General features: G+C 41.2%; 1 protein-coding gene across 1 annotated transcript in view; it reads left to right on the forward strand.

Moving 5' to 3' along the window:
* Positions 1-22,155, forward strand: part of LOC145405488 (neurotrimin-like) — an 87,020-nt gene that overhangs the window by 42,604 nt on the left and 22,261 nt on the right. Inside the window, exons 4-7 of the mRNA XM_080276839.1 lie at positions 3,324-3,482; positions 3,537-3,539; positions 19,783-19,908; positions 21,735-21,916. Of these exons, the coding sequence (XP_080132965.1) occupies positions 3,324-3,482; positions 3,537-3,539; positions 19,783-19,908; positions 21,735-21,916 (470 nt within the window). The remainder of the gene's footprint in view (positions 1-3,323; positions 3,483-3,536; positions 3,540-19,782; positions 19,909-21,734; positions 21,917-22,155) is intronic.

Below are 22,155 nucleotides of genomic sequence, written 5' to 3' on the forward strand. Positions count from 1 at the left end.
CGTGAAGTTGGAAGCCTCTGTATGTCCCATTTTTTTCTTTATATATTGGCTCTATGGGCTCCATATGTCATCAGTAAAATCATCTCTCTCTCTCTCTCTCTCTCTCTCTCTCTTTCATGTGTTGACGAGGTCTTTGTCATCCTAAATTGGGTGAGAATCTAATTTTTGTGTGTCACTAGCTTTAAGATCTTCAATACAGTTGTTTTCATTTTTTATTATTGTGGATATCTGGAGACGTTATTATTTACTAGAGGAGAGACCTTTCGACTTTCAGAGGCTACATTTTGTCATTCTTATCCCATGTACTAAGGAGACAGACTGGCTACTTTTATCCACTTTATTCTCTGATTATATATATCCATGTATATATGTACAGGCCTAGGGATACTAAGATTTTTATGAATGCCTCTACCCATCAGGGATTGTGGTCTTGATATTTCGGTCAGTAGGTCACGTTCTGCTGTTCTACCTTGCGTACTATATATTTACATGATGAACCCTCTTCCCATCTCACCTTCACGCAAGATCAGATTCTATGAACTATGTGTGTTAGGAACTGGACCAGGCTGTTTTAAAATTCCACACATACCGGTAAATGAAGCCTATGATAAAAACCATGTCTGGAATATTTCAAGATCTTTGGAGTCTTCTTCTTAGTGTCCTTCTGCCATGCATTTTTGGACACCATATCACAGGAATAAAGCCACTTTCTGCTGTGTACCAGTACATACCCAATAATCGTCGGTTAAATGGAAAGTCATTTCACTTTCAAGGATCTCTGTCCTCCTGCTCCTCAACTGCTACCCATACCACCGATCTGTGATTTCGAATTTCAAGAACCAAGCCACCTTTTGCTAAGTAATGTTATTTTCGAAAAAGGTAAAATAATAGATCTGCACGACTGTAGGTCCCCCTCCCCCACATCCCTGACAACGAGCTAGGTCATCTTAGAGGCAAGATCACCTGCAGCTGTACTACTTTACACAGATATCTGGCCTTTGATAAGTACCCCACCCCCAACCAATGTATCACAGTTTCTGGATAACATATCCCAATAACCAGGGTAGTTTCAATTGTGTAATACTAGCAAATACATCTGTCTCCAGTACAGCCCCTAGATGCCAACCCACAACCCTCTATTTGCCGGCAGGGCTCTTCTCTGACACTGAAAGTATTTTCCCACATTGACTCATTTTCTTCATTACTTTTGCTCAAAGATATATTATCTGTATGGACCTATTTCTTCCGACTGACCTCTTTCTTTACCAGGGACCTATTTTCCCAATGGACCCATTGTAGTCCTTGGACCTATTCTTCCACAAGGACTTTTTTTTTTTTCCATGGGTCTGTTTTCCGCCATGAACCTGTATTTCCTTCAAGATCCTGTTTTCCCTCTGTGGTCCTATTTTCCCATGGTGGACCCAGTTTCCCTTCATTGCTCCATTTTCCCCGCTGGACTTTCTTTCCTCAATTGAATGTTTTCTGCATGGACATATTTTTCCCATCTACTTATTCTCCCCTGCAGACCTATTTATTTCCTTCATAGGGAAACACCAAATACGTACCTTGATCTATTTTCTCCTATGAACTTGATTTCCAGTATAGACCTATCCTAACCAACTGAAGTAAAATGGGCCCATTTCCCTAGGGATATATTGCCCATTGACCTATTTTCTCAAGTGAACCGATTATTATCATGGACAATATTATTTCATGGACCTAATCACCATGGACTTATCTTCTCACTATCCACCCACCCACCCACCTATAATATGGAGTCCTGACATGTGTGTGTGTGTGCCCAATGCTCACATGGTTGCTCAGGAAGTGGAGGTACCTAACGTCTTAAAAATCAATAGACATTAAATAAATGCAAGCACTTGCTCCCCTGCCCACTCAGTCACCTAGCCACCCACCCACCTATCCTGCTCCCCTGCCCACTCAATCACCTACCCACCCATCCTGTCGACCCACTCACCTTGTCCCACACCACCCACCCAACCCTACCAAGCCACTCACACACGCGGCTTACCCACCACACCCACATAACTCACCTGCTGCATTCAAGCTGTCCACCCATCCATCCACCTACCCACCTCACTCATCTGCCCACCATCCTACTGACCCAGCCATCAAGTTCCACCATGATGACTTGCAAGTTCACACACACACACACACACACACACACACACACACACACACACACACACACTGAGAGAAAAGCACAGTTGCTTTTACAATATATATTTCTCGCACAATAAGCATCTGCCAAATGTGACACCTAGGCATATATTGAAGATCGTGTAAAAAAGGAAGAAAAATACAGGTTAATGCCCATTTACCAATACACCATATTTTTCCGAGCCATTGTATAATGTATCAGGTTCATCATTTTGTATATCTAAACAATCCCATTCCCATTCCTCCCTACTCCAGCCAGCATCACAGTTTGTGGATGTTGTATATAAATACCTGCACCACCACTGGTTGTGTTGCCTTACATATATATCTGGTCTGTGGTAAAGGCTGACCCAATAGATTTTCAAGGTTTTAATTTTTCTCCCCTTTCCAGTCACTACTCCCAGCTTACCATTACTCTTTAACTTAGTAACAAGACGGTCTTTGGTTGTGCAGATTAGCATACTGAACAGGGTTATGACAAAGGTGAATTTTTTTAACTTTCAAGGATCCAGGTATCTCCACCCCCCAAACACCTGTATCGATCACGAATTGAAGATGTCAGTTTTCAGTAAGCATGCCATCTTTGGTTTTCCCGTCTTACACTCACAGTAGGACCACAGCAAGTGCTTGCATTTATTTAATGTCTACTGATTTTTAAGACGTTAGGTACCTCCACTTCCTGAGCAACCATGTGAGCGTTGGGCACACACACACACGTCAGGACTCCATATTATAAATACAAATCACACGCACACACACACACACACACACACACACACAAACACACACCACATCTTGTTGAAGATTCGGAAACTAAACCACATTTAGTTATGAGTCTTTTCACACACACTGTATGCCTATTATAAGTACCCAACCTCATGAATATTAAAGTTTGAGGTGATATGGTGCTGAAGGATATGACCACCAGGGAACACACTGGTGTTACACATATACACACATATATACTGTATTTTAAAAGCCCAGCCTCATGAATATTAAGGTCTGAGGTGGTATGGCGCTGAAAGATATGACCACCAGAAAATACACTGGTGTATAACAGTCAGCAAAAGGGATGATTCTAGTTACTATCAGCTTGTTGTTACCTATGTCATTCTATTAACCCGTTCCTCTATTCCCCATAGTGCCACCTACAGTAGAAGACACCACGAGCAGTAGTGACATGACGGTGAACGAGGGCAGTGACGTAGTGATGACCTGTGATGCTCGAGGTGACCCACAGCCTGCCATACGCTGGGTCAGGGAAGACGGCCGTAGACTCACCTTCAATACGTCGTCGGCTGGTAAGCCACTAGAACAGATGAAAATATCATACATAAAGTAGAACTAGTTTGGAGTGGGTAAGGAAGTTCCCTTCCGCCTCCTGCATCGATGATTATTTGTTGTGTAGGGTGTGTTTATTATCCTGTTGTATGTGATGAGCAAAAGACAGAAGTTAGTTCAGTGAACTGGAAAATGACTGTTTCAGAAAACTGGTGAGAACAGAAAAAAAAATTTTGGTTGTAAGTGCTGGAAGTGAACGTTATGCTTTAAATATACCAACAACATCATAGGATATGGAGATTTAAAGAGTGATGCGAGAGATAAAATAATAGAGGATTAAAAGTGCGAAAGAATGAATTCAGAGGGCAAAGTAATATGGTGAAAGCACAGAATGAGTAAAAATATAGAGAAGAAAAAAAAGGTTAGTGAAGAACTTCAAAGATCCATCTATCTATCTCTACCTATCTATATATCTATATTTGTATCTACCTATCTACCTATCTATCTATCTATATCATCAACTTGTTCTCTTTCACCACCAACACCAACGGCAGGGGTGAGATAGGGTACAAAGAGAGATATAGAGGAAATAATATGATTGTGCGAGAAGTAATCAACAGAAGCCAAATGAAGTTTACCACTTATTCACCCTCAAACCACCGCAGTCCTGGCTCCACCTGACCGATACACCTGTTCACACATAGCTACCTTATTATCTATTAGACAAGAGTCAGTCCAATGACTATCAAATTGTACACTCCTCAGTACGAAATTCATCCAACCAACTTGTTTCTTTGTCACTTCCCTTGCTTTACCAGCAACCACGGTTCTCTTTCTCACGCACGTATTAACCGTATCTGCCCATCTAGTCCTTGGCTTACTACGCCTTCTCCTACCTTCAGACCAATTCACATAATATTATACTTTATTCACGACCTTACGTACAGTATGTCCATTCTCTCCATATCATTATACAATCAATGGGAAAGCCTACTTTTCCTCCACCTCTCCCAAGACACTCTTGAGTCGGAGCCCCAGGCGGAAAAGGTGGTGGTCCTTCAGGGGTAAAGAAGAGCAGTGAGCCAAGGAGGACTGCAAGACCACCTCATCTCCCACCCCTCCCGAGTCGCTCTTGAACCACAACCCCAGCCGGAGAGCGTTGTACTGGCATTTGGGGATGGAGACAAGCTTGTATATTAAGTGCTACCTTTCAGTGGTGAGCAGGCTTGAGTGCTGCTTCGACTTAGTAGAGCCAAATTATACGGGACTTAAAAGCAGCAGTCAGACTAAAAGCACTCCTACCACCAAAGTCATGAGCCGGCCAGGATTGGTATATTGGCTGTTTCCTCCCAGACAGTATCATGTTTGACAGCGGTCTACGTTCTGAAACGGAAGTTTACGGGAAGATGGTTAATATACAGTATAGATAGATAGATAGATAGATAGATAGATAGATATACAGTAGATAGATAGTTAGACAGATAGATATAGATAGACAGACAGATAGGTATATTGATATCCATCACCCAATCCTATGCCGCCCTATGAGGAGCGTAGGAGCCCAGGGCTAGTCAAGTTGGTCCTAACATTTAAGATGAGAGTGATCAGCCTCACTCATCCTTGAGTGGCATTACGTGAGCAATATACCTCAACCACCCCTTGGATATAAACCTACACAGGCTGGAGCGCCTCCATTACCCACCAAACCACCAGGCGCCATAATATGGATATATGGTTACCACCCAGCTTAGTGAATGGTTTCCTGGTGTGCAGGAAACCATTTGGCTTGGCACTCAGTGTAGAGTCACTCATAGGCAGGAGGAAAAGGAAAGAGTGAAGGAAAGAAAGACACAAGAGGGAGTGTAAAGTCACCTGTAGGCAGAAGGAAAAGGAGAGAATGAAGGATCGAACGACAGAAGAAGAAGGAAGGAAGAGAGGAAAGGGCAGACACCCAAAGCAGCACTACATCGAGTGAGGGGATGGTGAGCATCCCCACCCACCAAAGCCTTTAAAAGTCTAAGAAATGAAAATTGTAAAACACACACACACACACACACACACACACACACACACACACACACACACAAACGCATAGTTTCCTACTCATTACATCCCAACAGAAAAAAAAGTGAAAACTAAGTACCTCTAGACGGAAGGCGTTAAGAGTATTTATTAAATACAGAGTAATTAAACTTTCCATCCACAGTAATATAATGACGACACAAGTGGCAAAAATGTTCCAATTATAAACTTAACTTTTTTTCTTTCTTCTTTCTTTTTCCTTTTTTTTTTTTTTTTTTTTTTTTTTTTTTTGCTGCAGTAGGTTTGCTCCGGCTAAAAAAAATCTACTTTAGTTAATCATCCAATCTATCATATAATCCTTATTGCTCCATCAGAGGCGCAGGCGGGTACCTACCTGTCTATCATTTTTAAGAGAGAACCCACAGGAATCTTTCCTTAATCCTACCTGCGCGATGCCGTCTCATATATATATATATATATATATATATATATATATATATATATACCTAGGCTGCTTCCCCCAAAGGAAAGGAAGGTAGCTGAGACAGGACGACACACTCCCAATTTACTCATCCACTCACATTCATTCGCATCTTAGCCGCAAAGGGGAGACGGGACAGACCCTCACTGCATCACATCACACGAGGGTCAACTGCGTAGTGCAATCAGTGACATCCGCAGCAGGGCCAGACAGTATAGCTGGTTTACCCCTGCCACAGCATAGAAGACCCATCCCCTTACCCGCACCTGACCTGATCAGCTGATCAGACAAATGTGGGAAAATATCCCCTCAGGGCTGCGTCATCATTTATTCATTCACAATTTCTCTCCATTCATTTCTATCATGCACAGCCACTCTTTCTTGCTCAACAGACATCCCTTTCATATCTAACGCTCTTTTCACACTATCCATCCATCCTATTCATGGTCTTCCTCTCAGCCTCTCACATCAGACCTAGTTATCTTTTTCACCAATCGTTCATTATCCATTCTCTCCATATGCTCAAACCATTGCAACACCCTCTGCTCAACTCGATCAGCCATGTTCAGCACAACTCCAGTTCTCCTTCGCACTTCATCATTTCTCACTCGATCCATACGCTTTATTCCACACATACTCCTCAGACACCTCATCTCCATTACATTCAAACTTTTCCTCTCTGCTACACCCATATTCTATGTTTCAGCCCAATATAACGCAGTCAGTACCACAACACCCTCATACAGCCTTCTCTTTACATCCATTCTAAGCTAACGACATCTAAACACTTTTTTCATTCCCTCCAGCACCTTTCCTACTTCATTCATTCTAAACTTCACTTCTGGATCTATTCTTCCATCCGCAGCAACATGTGACCCTAAATACTTAAAACACTCTACCTCCTCAAGCAACTCACCATTCAACACTATACTCATCCTCCTAGCATCTACCGACCTCGTACACTTCATCACTTTACTCTTATTCTCATTTAATTTCAATTTCCTCCTTTCACACACCCTTCCAAACTCCTCTACAAATTGTCTCAATCTCTCCTCTGACTCAGCCACTAGTGCAGTATCATCTGCAAACAGCAGCTGCTTCAGATTCCACTCTCTACCATCAACATTCACCAGACTCAGACCTCCACCTAAAACTCTTGCATTCATCTCCCTTACATCACCACCCATATAAATATTAAACAACCAAGGTGACATCACACATCCCTGCTGCAGCCCCACTCTCACGAGGAACCGATCACTCACAGTATTTCCCACACTTACACATGCTCTACTATTTACATAAAAACTTTTCACTCCTTTTAGTAACCCAACGTCAAGTCCATACAGTTTTAAAACAGTCCACAAAGCCTCCCTATCAATTCTGTCATATGCTTCTCTAAATCCATGAACGCCCAAAACACATCCTTACCTCTCGCTAAATACTTTTCACACGCTTGTCTCACAACAAACACCTGATCCACGCATCCCCTCCCTTTCCTAAAGCCACACTGCTCATCACCAATCACTCTCTGCGTAACCTCTCTAACTCTCTTAATTAACACTCTACCATATATATGGATATATATATATATATATATATATATATCTATGTATATTATATATATATATATATATATATACATATATATCTATATATATATATATATCTATATATATATATATCTCTATCTCTCTCTCTATCTATCTATATATATATATATATATATATATATATATCTATCTATCTATCTATCTATATATATATATATATATATATATATATATATATATATATATATATATATATATATATATATATATATATATATATATATATATATATATATATACATTTATATATATTAGAGGGAGTAGATTGTATCACAGTCTAGAACAGGGTAGTACTCCCTAGGTGAATGGCAAGCTGGTGACAGGGAGAGCCAGAGCTCCCGTATCACCAGCCCTTAAAACTTACTCCTGACCATCTCCCTTTGCTGAACATATGCAGTGTTTCCATTGACACAGAGAAGAGACTAGCATACTCTCATAATACCTCCACCTTTAACTGTGTACACCACACTACATTTCCAATATATATGACACCTCCTTACCAATGACCACTGCGTTAATATTAGCAAATTCTGTGGGATCTGGATTGCCACAACCGGCAGGGTAGGATTGGCAAGATAGGGTCCTCCTGGTCGCAATCAAGTGACGGTGACGACAGTAGTTGTTGCAAACACCTCATGCTCGTCAACGGAAAAGTGTAGGTTTGGCCTTATATTTCACTAATATCCGTGGTCATGGTATCAGTCTGAATTCCGTTCACTTCTTATCTAGTCAGTATCCCCTCTAGCCCTGTTCCACACAAAAACCGAAATATCTCTGTACTGGCATATCCCCGTTTTGTTTTCCTGGTTACCATCTCCCCACAAACTTACGTAACACGGGTGGCATTTGTTGTTATATCAAATCTAAATTTACAGTTGACAATGTTTTGAACTCAACTTCAGCTAATTTTGATTATTAACCCCTACACCGCGGGCTTGTTTACCAATTACTTGCGTGTCCCGCGGGGTTATTTGGGCTCCAACAGACTCTCAAAAAATATTTGCTAAAAATCAGTTATTAGTCCTAGAATAATAAAATTATATATGCTTATAGCACATACCTTCAGCTTTCTCCTGGAATGATTGTTGAGCCTTCGTCCGTTTCCGTAGGACTTGTGGAGACCTCTGAAGTAGGGTAACTAAGTCTCCACTTTACACTTCCCGACAACCCGTTATATGATTACCACAGCCAGATACAAACACTATAAACACTATTCTACCATTTTCAAGTAGTTTGGGATCCATACTAAAAAAAAAAACAGTGTGAAAGCAATGGAAATTACGAGCGCGTCTGATCGCCGCACTTGCGCTAGTTCGCTCTAGGCACTCTGTCATTTATTATTCATAAAACCCCTCACAACTTATATTTCTATTACTATATCACACTTATATATATCTGGAGTCTTTCTCCATAAGTTTCATTCAGTCGTATTATTTTATTGTCACTGAAGTCATTCTATTTTTCAGTCAGTAAAATACGTAGGAAACCACGGATTCACTCTCACTGTTATAACATAAATTATTTGTACTCATATTCTTATATTACTAATTACTTACATTACTATTTACATTTTCTATTCTATTTTCAATATTTACCCTTCTATTTTACTTACAATATGTTATTCACTGTCACTTTCAGTAAGATGAAACTATAGTACACTGTTCAATCATGTGAACTGAACATCCATTGCTTTCACCTGCTATTTACACATTATTTACACATTATTTCCAAATAATTCTGCTTCCACACTTGCACTGTTAGAACTGCTTCTGGCTGTGATAATCGAAGAAGCAGGTTACACAGAAGGGAACCTGGCATTCAGCGCACTGCCAAGAGGTGCGTTTATGCTCAGTTGTGCGACGTGTGGTATGCGCACATACCTGACACCTGCGAATCGCAGCCTTCCTTTTCCCTGTGGCAGGCATTAGCTCAAGTCTGTGCCGATCCATATACGCCCTCTGCTCAAGTCGGTCGGGAAGTGTAACTGGATGGCGCCTTGGAGTTGCTGCTTGCACCTTACCATATTTTTCCAGCAGCTGCTGGACACAAGTCCTGGCGAACAACCTCAGGGAGAAGGACTTGGGTGGCTTTACCTTCATCTTGTACAGGATGAAGGCGTTCAGTATCGTCATATCTATGAGATGCAGAAAAACTTTCCTGTACCACCTAGTATTCTTCCTGAGGCAGTCGATCTCACCAATCATCATGTCGGACTTGTCCACCAGCCGCATGTTTATATTATAGTCCAACACAGCATCAGGTTTCATCACAGGTTCGCCTGTCCTACAGTCGACCTTCCCACTGTCTCTCATCTCCCCCTTATGTACGGTGGTGAGCATGTGCACGACTCTCTTGTCATGCCACCGTATTGCCAGCATCTTCTCAGACTTGCGTCGGTGCACGTCTCCTCGCTGCGAGTTTCCTGCCTCTGGGAATTTGGGGAAGTTGGCACGATTACTTTTGACAGTGCCGCAGGAGCCAATGCCGTGCTCAGAAAGGTATTTGGCAAGTTTCGGTGCTGTATAGTAGTTGTCTGTATACAGCACATGATTCCCACCAAAATAATTTTCTAGGAGCACTTTCACTACACAGCCTGAGAAGCCAAGGGGGTGTGTTTTATCGAGATCGACAGTGCTGGCTGAATATATGACGAAGTCAAGGATGTACCCCGTCTTACAGTCGCACAGTACAAAGAACTTAATTCCAAAGCGATGGCGTTTGCTTGGAATGTACTGGACAAACCGAAGATGTCCTCTGAACAGAACCAAGGACTCACCAATGACAACCTTCTGAAATGGGTGGAAGAATGACATGAACTTATCCTTCATTCTGTTCAGAATCTCCCGGATCTTCCAGAGTGGGTCGGTTTGGGAAGGTACATCATTATCGGCAAAGTGCAGGTTTCCCATGATGTTCCGGAAGCGATCTCTGGCCATGTACTTGTTGAAGGTGGGTGAGGGTAGTAAGGGGTCCATGGACCAGTATTCTTCCAACTCATGCTTCTTGGAGTGTGGCATAAGAAGCATGAGGGCAAAGAACACATACAGCTCCTGCACTCCCAGCATGGTCCACTGTTGCATCTTGGCTGCACCTGTACCACTAGCAGCACGTTGTGATTCGAACCTGTTAGTCTCATCACATATGTGCTGCATGACTTCGTCATCTAGGAAGGCCAAAAGGTAGTCGACACACTCAGAATTTTCGTCCATAGTGAAGGCAGGCTGAACTCCTGACGAGCTCTCATCGAAAACCAGGTTTTCGGGGACAAAATCTGACGCTTCGGTGCTTCCGAAGGCGTCAAGGTTTCCCGGTGGTGGCGGTGTTGGGATGGTGGTGGTGGTGGTGTTGGAGGTTGGCTGAGAGGAGGCTTATCACGGTCAAGGTCACTCGAACTGACCCTAGTTTGACTTACAGGACTAGAATAACTTAAACTACTAGCTACACTACTTCTAACTCTCTTAGATCTACCTCTACCTCTCTGGCCGGCCTTCACTGTTGATGCTGGTGGTGACTCCGGCACGAAGACTCCGGAGATAACTCAGCCGACGATGATGACGAGATGAGTAAAACGGGGCTTGGGGAACGGGGAGGTGAATGATCTCGTGACTCATGGCGGGCTGGGTCACGTGGGGGCATTGTTCTGGGGCTAACACGCCGCCTTTTCACTCCCTTCCCAAATTCTTTTCCTTCCTGCACTAAGGCTCCTTTCCCTTGTAGCTACACACAGATTCACTGGTAGGAGCACTTGTTGTCGCTGTTTCTGGCGCGATAAGTTCACCCGGCTCATCACACGATTCACCGGAATCGTCAAAATCGCTGTCCATTATTATCATCGACAATTCAGCAAGTTCTCGTGCCACTGCAGAGTCACTGAGGCCTTTCCTGCTTGCCTCAACACTTTTCTTGGGGGTAGAGGTCACGGGGCCCTTTGCAATGGGCGCAGAAAACGGCAGGAATGGCGCGCGAGAGTGCGACATGTTGTCTCTGCAGTGGAGGACAAGGAACTAAATGCCGCGGCTTATCTGAGAAGGAAGGGTTGACAATGACACTTTAGGCTGACTGCTGCTAACTTACAGGCTAATTTTTTATAGGTAGAAAATCTCGGCAATAAATAAAGAAATAGGTACTTCCAGGTGAATGTAAATGTCAATTAGGATTCTCCTTCCTTTCTGATATATATTTTTATTACAGACATCGATTACAAGGCATAAATCAAAGGGGGAAATTACCGTGGTAATGTAGCGAATGAATGCACGTGAGGTTTTGTCAGGTGATAATTGGGCAATTTCAGGAGTATAACAGAACACGTTCCTTTTTTTTTTTTTGGTATATATTATTGGGTAAAAATATTGGGCATAGGGCTTATTTCAATGGATGAAATCTGTGGAAAAAGAAGTGGGAAATTTCCGTAGCGCAGCGTGGCGTGGGAGGTGAGAGGAGAGGGTAATGGAGGGCAAGTAGGGAGGGGAGTCAAGAAGGTAGAATTATCTGAGAAGGGAAGGGTTGACAATGACACTTTGGGCTTACTGCTGCTAACTTACATGCTAATTTTTTATAGGTAGAAAATCTCGGCAATAAATATAGAAATAGGTAGTTCCAGGTGACTGTAAATGTCAATTAGGATTCTCCCTTCCTTTCTGATATATATTTTTATTACAGACATCGATTACAAGGCATAAATCAAAGGGGAAATTACCGTGGTAATGTAGCGAATGAATGCACGTGAGGTGTTGTCAGGTGATAATTAGGCAATTTCTGGAGTATAACACTATCACTTACCTTTTTTTTGGTATATATTATTGGGTAAAAATATAGGGCATAGGGCTTATTTCAATGGATGAAATCTGTGGAAAGAGAAGGGGGAAATTTCCGTAGCGCAGCTCGGCGTGGGAGGTGAGAGGAGAGGGTAATGGAGGGCAGGTAGGGAGGGGAGTCAGGAAGGGGTTAAAATAGCTAAAATGTCAACAATGGATGGGAGTACAGATGAGATTTGGAGTGCTGACTAGTGTTGGACATTGGCAGTACTGATATATGATACAAGCCACCACTTGAGAGCCCGGGATAATTCAAAATAACACAGAATCACAAAAGTGACGCCCCGCGGTATGATCCATTGTAGCCGAGCGTCACGAAAGTGACGCCCCGCGGTTAAGGGGTTAACTATGCAAACAAAATTTTCTAAATATTACATGATATATCTGTGTAGTCATCACTCCCCCAATGTTTCTTCAGAACCCAGCATATTTGACTCCATATCCAAACTAACATTAACCTCACCCTAATCAGAAAGATTACCGTTTTGGATGATTTTAATGTTCATAATGTTGAATGGTTATTACATTCTGCCAGGACTGGCGATACTGGTCTAGAAAGGGAGCTGTTTGCAGAGCCGTTTAATCTCACGCAATTGGTGAAACATCCAACCAGAATATCAAATAATCCTGACCATAATGCCTATGTTTTGAACCAGTTCCTAACAAAAAATCCAGATCAATACAGGATAGAAGTACAGTTACCATTGGGATCCTCCAACCAAAATCTCATCAATGCCTCATTAGGCTAGTCAGTTCCCCCAACCCTTCCTGTTCCAAACCGGTCAGAGTGACCACATGGCATTATGATAGGGCAGACTGAGATGGATTACGATATTTTCCTGCTGATATTCCTTAACAGTCCTTCTTCTTCAGTGACATTGATATTCTACCCAGTTGCACATTAATGACTTAATACAAACTGGTATGGAATTGTTCACACCCAGTCAACAGTTCACTAACAGATCGGACTTCCCTTAATGGTTTGACAACAACTGTGCCAGAACAACAAACCAAAAGTCCTTAACATATAACTTTTACTTTAAAAATAATCTGAATCTCTCAGTCAATTTAAAATTTATAGAAATCATACAAAAGCAGTGATAAATCACTTAATCATACTTTTTTCAAAACCAAGCATCCAGATTATTAAATAATCCTAATGACAAGGGAATATTCTAGTCAACTCTCATTTCATTCAATAACAACTTTAGCAAATCATCACCCATTCCCGCACTAAAATCTTCAGTTAGTTACGCTATAAATGATGCGTGTGGCAAAGCGAATATCCTTGCCAGTACATTTATGAGAAATCCGACCCTTGAGGAAGTCAGCCAGAAAGTCCTCGTATTAGAACTTGACTCCCGCATATTTGCCACACGTGAGATACAGACTAGATACGTTAAATCTATCTTTGACAATTTACCAAACAACAAAGCTCCAGGGCCAGATGGAATTCCTCCAATTATTTTGACAAAATTTTCCTCAGAATTTGCTCCTGTTCTGGCTAAATTATTCAGACTGTGCATACGTACATCTTCTTTCCCGATTTCTTGAAAAGAAGCCAATATCCACCCAATTTCGAAAAAAAGGAAGCTCCTCTGACAACTCCGATTACAGACCAGTAGCCATCACATCTTTTGATAAAGTATTTGAGAATGTAATTAATAAGCATATAGTTAAGCATCTTGAATCCAACTATTTAATTTGTGAGAGATAGTATGGTTTCCAGGACGAAAGAACCACTGTTGATATGCTCAATCTCCTGACTCATACCATCCATCAGTCACTTGACCAACATGGAGAAACTCATTCAGTAGCTCTTGAAAATCCCAAAAACTTTTGATGGTGCGGCACCATTCCCTGCAGTCCAAACTCCCTTGCTTTGGTGTATCATTTTTTCTTCCACTGATTTCCACATTTTTCAGTGACAGATAAGAGTACAAGTAGGCGATGTATATTTCAGTTTTCACATGATTAATGCCAGCGTGCCACAAGGATCAGTTCTGACTCCAAACCTACTGTACTCCTTATTCATATTAACCCGTACCATGCTAGCGACGTAGATCTACGTCCCCTTCAAAAATGCCTGTGACTTAGATCTACATCCTGCAGCACTGAGAAGTCATTGCAAGAAACTAAGTAAAATGGAAGGTAATAATGTAACTCACTGACTTCAGACATTTCTCTGCTACACTTACAACACATTTAGAAGTGCAGGTGGCGAGTGATTCTTCACAGGTTCACAGCTGCTCTGCTTTGTCAGTAACCTTAAAGATTTCAAAGGTCGAGTGGCACCAACCTGACTCGACTTCAACCTACTTTCTGGCCTTGGTGACTACTTTTATTAGTGCCAGGGATCTTATATTGATATATTAAGCCCATTTACCCACAAAAATAATCCAAAAGCGGTTCACAAGCTCACAGACACTCTGCACTCTCAGTAAGCTCTAAGATTTCAGAGGTAGAGTGGCACTAATCTGACTCGATTCAAACAACTTTCTGGCTTTGGTGCCTTCTTTTATTAGTGCCAGTGATCTTATATTGGTGTATTAAACCCATTTAGCCATAAAAAAAAAAAATCCAAAATCAGCCAGCGTAGAGGGGAATCAGTTTATATTTTTGCGAAGCATGGTACGGGTTAATGATCTCTTAGCTGTCACCCATAATCCCATCCATTCACATGCAGATGACTCAACACTTCACAGTTCATTCACATTTAAATTCCCATTCGCAAAATTTAATATCTCTGACTCACAACTCAGTACAGCAGTCTCCATAAATCAAGACTTGTCTAAGATCACTGAATGAGGACAAAATATCATTGTCTCATATAACGCAAAGAAAACCAAATATATACATTTTACTAATAAGCAGATATTACCTGATTTTTGTGTTATCATCATTACTACTAATACCTTTATCTCTAAAATTATTGAGATTCTCGGTGTTTCACTTAACAGTGCCCTCAACTGAACCTCTTATATTAGATCACTTGCTTATATCGCTTCGTGGAAGCTTGGATTATTGTACAGAGTTCGTAATTTCTTCACTAACGAGCAGTTAGCTATAATGTACAAGATTCATGTGTGTGCTCATTTCGAATATTTCTCACCCTTGTGGAATGAATGTGGAGAGGTTGTGCTAAAGCAACTGGCAAATTCAGAAGAGGGCTGATAGAATTATTACTAACCTTACTGTTACAAGCGAACTACCTCCCCTACAAGTAAGAAGGAATGCTGCCTCCCTTGCATTATTTTAGATACTTTTATGGCAAATGCTAAAAAAAAAAAGTTTCATCCATTGTGCCACTTCTCCCAGCTTTCTCCCGCTCTACAAGAGCATCTGGTAGCGCTCATGACTGGACTGTCACACTGCCACGAGAACATCTGCCTATAGGAATTTTTTTATTCCCCAAACTGCATCTCTTCGGAACTCGCTTCCCCAGAGTGGTTTCCTCTCAAACTTCAACCTACGGCTATTCAAATCTAATTGTTACAGATTTTTAATGAATGGAGGACACCTGTAATCATGTGTACGGATTTTTTTTTTCATTTGTTTTCACTTCCTCTGTTGTTTTATATATATATATATATATATATATATATATATATATATATATATATATATATATTGCCAGACGCCATAATTCCGTAAGGGGTAGCCATTTGACTTTGAGTTATATGTTTTTCACAGGGAGGGACACTAACCCTCCACCAACCCACTTGTTGACACGTAGGGAACACGTATGGTTTGGTTATATGGTTACCAAATAGCGTTGTAAATGGTTTCTTGGCTTACAGGAAACATTTGGTTTGTCACTCAATGTAAAGCCACCTATAAAGGAAAGAAAAGCAATAAGAAGTGACAGGAAAGATGGGAGAAATAGGAAGAGAGGAGGGCAGACACAAAAAAAGAATGATAAAGGCTAAGGAAGAAGTAGGCAGCACTACATCAAGTATATATATATATATATATATATATATATATATATATATATATATATATATATATATATATATATATATATATATATATATATGGAGCCTCTGTGGTACAGTGGTAGAGTGTGCGATTCGTACACGGGTGAGCCAGGGTTCGCGACCCGCCAGGGTAATAAACTTTGGGAGTGTTCACCCGGCCCCGTACTGCATTGGCGGACACCAAGGGTGCTGTGGTTGAACCAGTGTCGCTTACTATAAAGTATGCTTGCACCCAGTCGACTTGCGTGGGCCGATTACACTTGGTTCACAGACTACACACACATCCAAAGCCACTCCAACACTACAATTACAGTAACAAGCACTTCTCACCCTACATACAATCTCTACTAGACAGCCTAAGCCACTTGGTAGAGATACATTGGCTGTATCGTCCCGACTTCGGTCGAGATTGGCCGGTCCTGCAGTGGATACTCAAACGGCTGATGATGATGATGATATATATAGAGAGAGAGAGATCTATTAAGCTGTCTATTTATCTGTGTATCTATCTATACAAATATGACTGAATATGGCTGTTTACAAGATATACCGGGTACTAGTATAAAAAACTTACGATCTAATTTCAGTGAAAGTTTATAAGAATTTGAGTTACATTCAAATTTTGATGCATGATATTATAAATATTGTTTGTGCTAAGGGGTGGGGGAGGTATACTCGCCCTGAAACTGTGCAGCAATACAGACTGTTTCACCAGTAGAAAAGGGCAGTACTCCAGAGGTGGATGGAAAGCTAGTGACAGGGAAAGATGGAACTCCTGTTTCAACAGCCCTCAGGACTAGCTGCTGATACACAGCTTTGCTGTACTTTTTCATTGTTTCAGTAACAAGGGGAGTTGGCCGAATACTCTCCTATACATTTTCTCTATCTACACCAAACTATATGCATAATGCACATTACAAACTAAACTTCCTGTTTCAAAATTTACAAATATGGCATGTTAACAGCTTGACTTTGAGTCCTGAGAGAGGTACTGGGCCGTTGTCTGACTCATCCTCTGTTCATATGTATAACATTAGTTTGCCTCTAATTTTCTTTCAGTTGAACACCATCTACCTTCCTCAAACGCTAACCTTTTCTTCCCCATTGAGACTTAGTTGTGTGAGGAAACTGATAGCAAAACATTCTCTGTATCCTGTTTGTTTGTTTTTCCCTACAGTATACCCACTTGAAAATCAAAGGTAGTTGTTGTATGCATGTACACGGCAACATATCTAGCTCTCGTCTCCATTAATTTGAGTCCTATGAATTCTCATCACTCTGGCTTCACATATCCTGCCATTCCTTGAGTAAATATTATATGTGCTGTGTACTTATATGTGCTGTGCACTTTTTTTGAGATGTCCATTCTTGGTGATTTCAATGATCATATATGCCTTCGGTTCTCATCCCCATTCACAGATCCAGCTGGTCAACAAGCCTATATCTTTTCTCTCCACAATGACCTGAAGCAGCTTGTTCAACAACCTACCATATCTCTGACTGCCTGGGACAGTCTCAAAATCCTTGAAAGTCCTTACAACTAATCGTTCTGCATACTTGTTTTAGTCGTTTTGCATGCAGGTGTTGCACGATTATGGTTGTGGCTGTAGGCTCAATATTAGGATAAGTAAAGCATGAAACTAATGTGAGTGAGGCATATGCAAGTAAAGAAGCAAACCCATCTACATCTTCTTTCTTATATCTCGTTCTGTACACACAGGTTATATATTCACCCGAGCTAGCCTGTTTTTGTCTGTTCATCAGGTTACAGAAATGTCTGTTGAGATAATGAAAAATGAAACTTTCTTTATAAGCCATAGCCAGTCAGAGAGAGAGGTTGTGTCAATTCCTCATAGCGCATGTTCAGGCATTGTGTCAGACACGTACAGACCAGACGCTTCTTGGTGAAGATGAATGCTACTACGGGTTTTGCATCAATGTAGCCCGTACAAGTAGCCCATCTTTTTGTGGGCAGGTGCGAAGGAAAACATCTATGGCTAACAGTGATCCAAAACTCCTGCCTGTAACTGCCTGCACCAGCAAAACATTTTGTTGTAGACGTGGTCTGATGGGAACACCCAACCCGCAAATGAGAGAATCTGAGCTCAAATCTTGAACCATCAAGAGGAAGCTGTATTCTGGGGAGAGACAGGAACGTGTTAAAAATTGTTTGTCAGGTTTAATGACTCTCATGTGGTCGATAGGCGTAAAAACCTAATGCTTCTTTTTTATATGCCTTCAGGGAATGAGTCCATTCGCAGCGACGAGCAAGAACAAGCAATCATTTGATAAGTGTGCACAACTACTGAACACAAACAAACCTGGACGAACATTTAAGAATTTGATCCAGTGATTTCACTGGTTACTGTACTCAGAAAGGTCTTACCCAGGACGGGGAAGCAGTGATACCTGCACAGTAGTTTAGCTTCAAATGATTTAAGTACGCATTTACCGGCTTGCGCTTTTGCTTAGTTGATCTCTTTATTTCATCATCAATCAACATCATTATCATCATTACCACCATCTTCCCAGTCATACTTCTGACTGATATATGGGTTGGTCGAGATCCACAAATAGCAACAGGAAAGCACAACAGCTGGAAAGCTACCAGCAGAGTGTGCAATGGCATGAGCTCTGCCTAATCCTTCACCAATCAAACCATAAGAAGTTTCAGTTGTTAGTGTACATAGTTATTGTATCATTACCCTTTCTGCTCATACGCGTATTTTAAACTTCACTCTCTCCGACAAGGAGAATATGTTTTCCCCCCATGTTCGTTTGTTTGTTTGCTTGTAGGATTGCTCAAAAACTATGAGAGATTTGGATCAAAATTGGTGGGTAGATAGCCCATGTCCGAAGGAACAATCGATTAATTTTAGGGGCCGATCCGGATCATATTACAGATTCTTGATCCGGAAAAAAAATTTAGTGAAACCCTAATCAGTGATGAGATTATCTAACCCAGTATGAAGAGTGGTTTGGAAATTACGTTGCCCTCGTCGGAGACATGCGTTCTACTGAGTGCCTCTCTAGTTCTTGTTGTCTTCTGCCGATTATACTCGACTACAAGAACGAACATTAGTAGAAAGAAATAATAATGATTTGATCTATAAGCAGTCCTATATATGTCTCAAGCAGGATAAAATCTTCAGAAGGTAGCAAAGAATAAAAAAACATCCTGTGCCCAGGGTAGTTTGACCCATTGTAGTTGCTCCATTTCAACATGGCAGAGATGTTATTGATTTTGCAGGTTATTTTCCGTAGCTCTGTATCCTTCCCAGACGACTAATTGTGATTAACACTATATTCCAGTGTTAAAATATGGTTCCAGCTAAGAGATCATGATATAGAGATGGCAATTTTTGTTAAGGGTAACATGCATAGAGTAACACCGGTTTCCTTCAACACCACAGATGAACACATGGGTCGGACTCTGTCACTAGGAGCTGTTGGTCGTAACAGCAGTGGAGCCTACCTGTGTATCGCTACCAACGGGGTCCCACCATCTGTTAGTAAGAGGATTCTGCTTAATGTTAACTGTGAGTATGTTCCTCCTCTTTATATATACGGTACACACACACACACACACATACAGTATACACACACACACACACACACACACACACACACACACACACACACACACACACACACGCGCGCGCGCGTGTTTGTGTGTGTGTGTGTGTGTGTGTGTGTGTGTGTGTGTGTGTGTGTGTGTGTGTGTGTGTGTGTGTGTGTGTGTGTGTGTATGTAAATAATTCAATTAGCTTTTATCCAAACTTAGCCAAACCAGGTGGAAGGGTTGATGGTCTTCAGAAAGTTGACTTACGGTCCTTAAGAACAGTGGAGCAAGTGCAGGACACAGGGATAGACCAAATTTAGACTCAGCAAGATTGACTTTTTTTTTTTTTAGATTAAGACCAAACTTAATAAAAGGGATGAAGATTAGGCAAGAAGAAGGAATTCTTTGTTGAGAACAGCTGGTGTGTGTGTGTGTGAACAAAATATCTAGACAGCGATCATCTTATTCCAATCAAATTTAATAGAAGGACTGAGAATAATGCAAGGAGTTGACCTAGAGAATGTTATTTTTTAAAAGAATATATCAGTGGTCAGAGCCGATTGGAAAGATCAACTTAAATATTTTCTGTTCAATTTAAGCCAAACTTGGCAGAAGCTTTTAGCGTGAGGCAAGGGTAAAGGCAATCTGTTTTGAGAATAATCAAAGGTCAGGGTTGCATGCAATGATCAGATTCATGGTCACATGGGAAGGTCAGCTTAATCAGCTCTGAAATGATCTGAACCAGTGCTGGTGAAAGTCTTAAAGGTCAGCTGAGAATGAAGTTGCTGGATATTGTGAGCAACGGGTAAAAGACAAAGGTACAGGGCAGAGTCAAATGTTCAGTATTTAACCGTTTGTTTTACGTAGAAACTGCACTCTCTGAATACTCATGTGTGTGTGTGTGTGTGTGTGTGTGTGTGTGTGTGTGTGCTCAGTCTGGTGTTTTTTCTATCTTCTTAACAGTACGTCATCGAATTTTAAGAAATTTCATTTGTGTAAAACTTATTACTTTTCTGTTAGCTTTGCACTACTGTAGCGTTAATAATATCCAACACAATCCACCATACTCTTGTATACTCAATTACTAAGTTTTTGACTTTTATTCAGCAATATGATGGGAAAGGCTGCTTAAATAGCATATATTGCCTTTTATAAGCTTCCTAATGTAATCCCTGAGTGCACTGTAGCTTTAATATTTTCCATAATAACACAGTCTGGAACTAAAACAACTTTTTTCTTCCAGCGATATTGTGTCAGATTTAAGAAGTGTTACTTTTAAAGTGTGTATTACTTTTTTCATAAGCTGTCCAACAATATGTGTACATCCACTGTAGCTGCTGTATAATGCATCCAGAAATAACTGAGATTTTGTGGTTCAGATGGGTTTTCCATTTCCTTCAGCAATATAGTTGCCAGTTTTGTGAAAATCATTAATAGAATACTAACTACACTTCCATAAGCTATCCTGCAATGGTCATGTGTCTGCTGCAGCTTTAACAGTTTCCAAGACAAATGGCTTTTTTTGCTCTCTGTTCTTCTCATTCTACAAATCGTACAAAATGCTGTTCTCGAAACTGGAAGAACCCTAGATTCATTCAAAGGGCGGTCGGACTCTTGATCTAAGTTTGTTTCCTTGTTGCCTCCGTTCACTTCACACTATAATTGCAGACCTGCATGGTAACTGAGTAATTTATGTCATGTTATAGGGAAGATCCGGACATATCAAAAACTAATTGACTTAATGAGCCTCACTTCATTCAATTTGCGTTAATCTAAGTCCTCTTCTTTCCTCAACCATCACAGTCCCGCCCGTGATGCTGCAGGAGGGCAGTAGTGGGCGTGTAGGTGTGGCTCTGGAGGGAGTGGTCAGCCTAGAGTGCAGGTTCCAGGTCCGCCCACTGACTGAGGTTCACTGGTTCCACGGGCCACGAGAATTAACGCCGTCTGACAATTCGCTCACTATCACTACCGCAAGTTTGGATGAGGTAAGATAATGCGTCTCTCTCTCTCTCTCTCTCTCTCTCTCTCTCTCTCTCTCTCAGTAAATATACTCTTATGCCATCCTACAAACATACCACTTCCGCATACTTCTCTCCTGGGCATATCTTCTCTTCCTGTGGGTAAGGAGCAGTACTCAGTTACCTCGGTCTCTGACTACATACAGTATTAAAGTATTTTTTTTCTGTAATTCATCCAGTCATTCTTTCATCAGTATGATCTTGCA

Source organism: Coenobita brevimanus, chromosome 67 (genome assembly GCF_032717465.1).
Source record: "Coenobita brevimanus isolate Jiangsu-jjx chromosome 67, ASM3271746v2, whole genome shotgun sequence".
In the NCBI taxonomy this organism is placed as follows: Eukaryota; Metazoa; Arthropoda; class Malacostraca; order Decapoda; family Coenobitidae; genus Coenobita; species Coenobita brevimanus.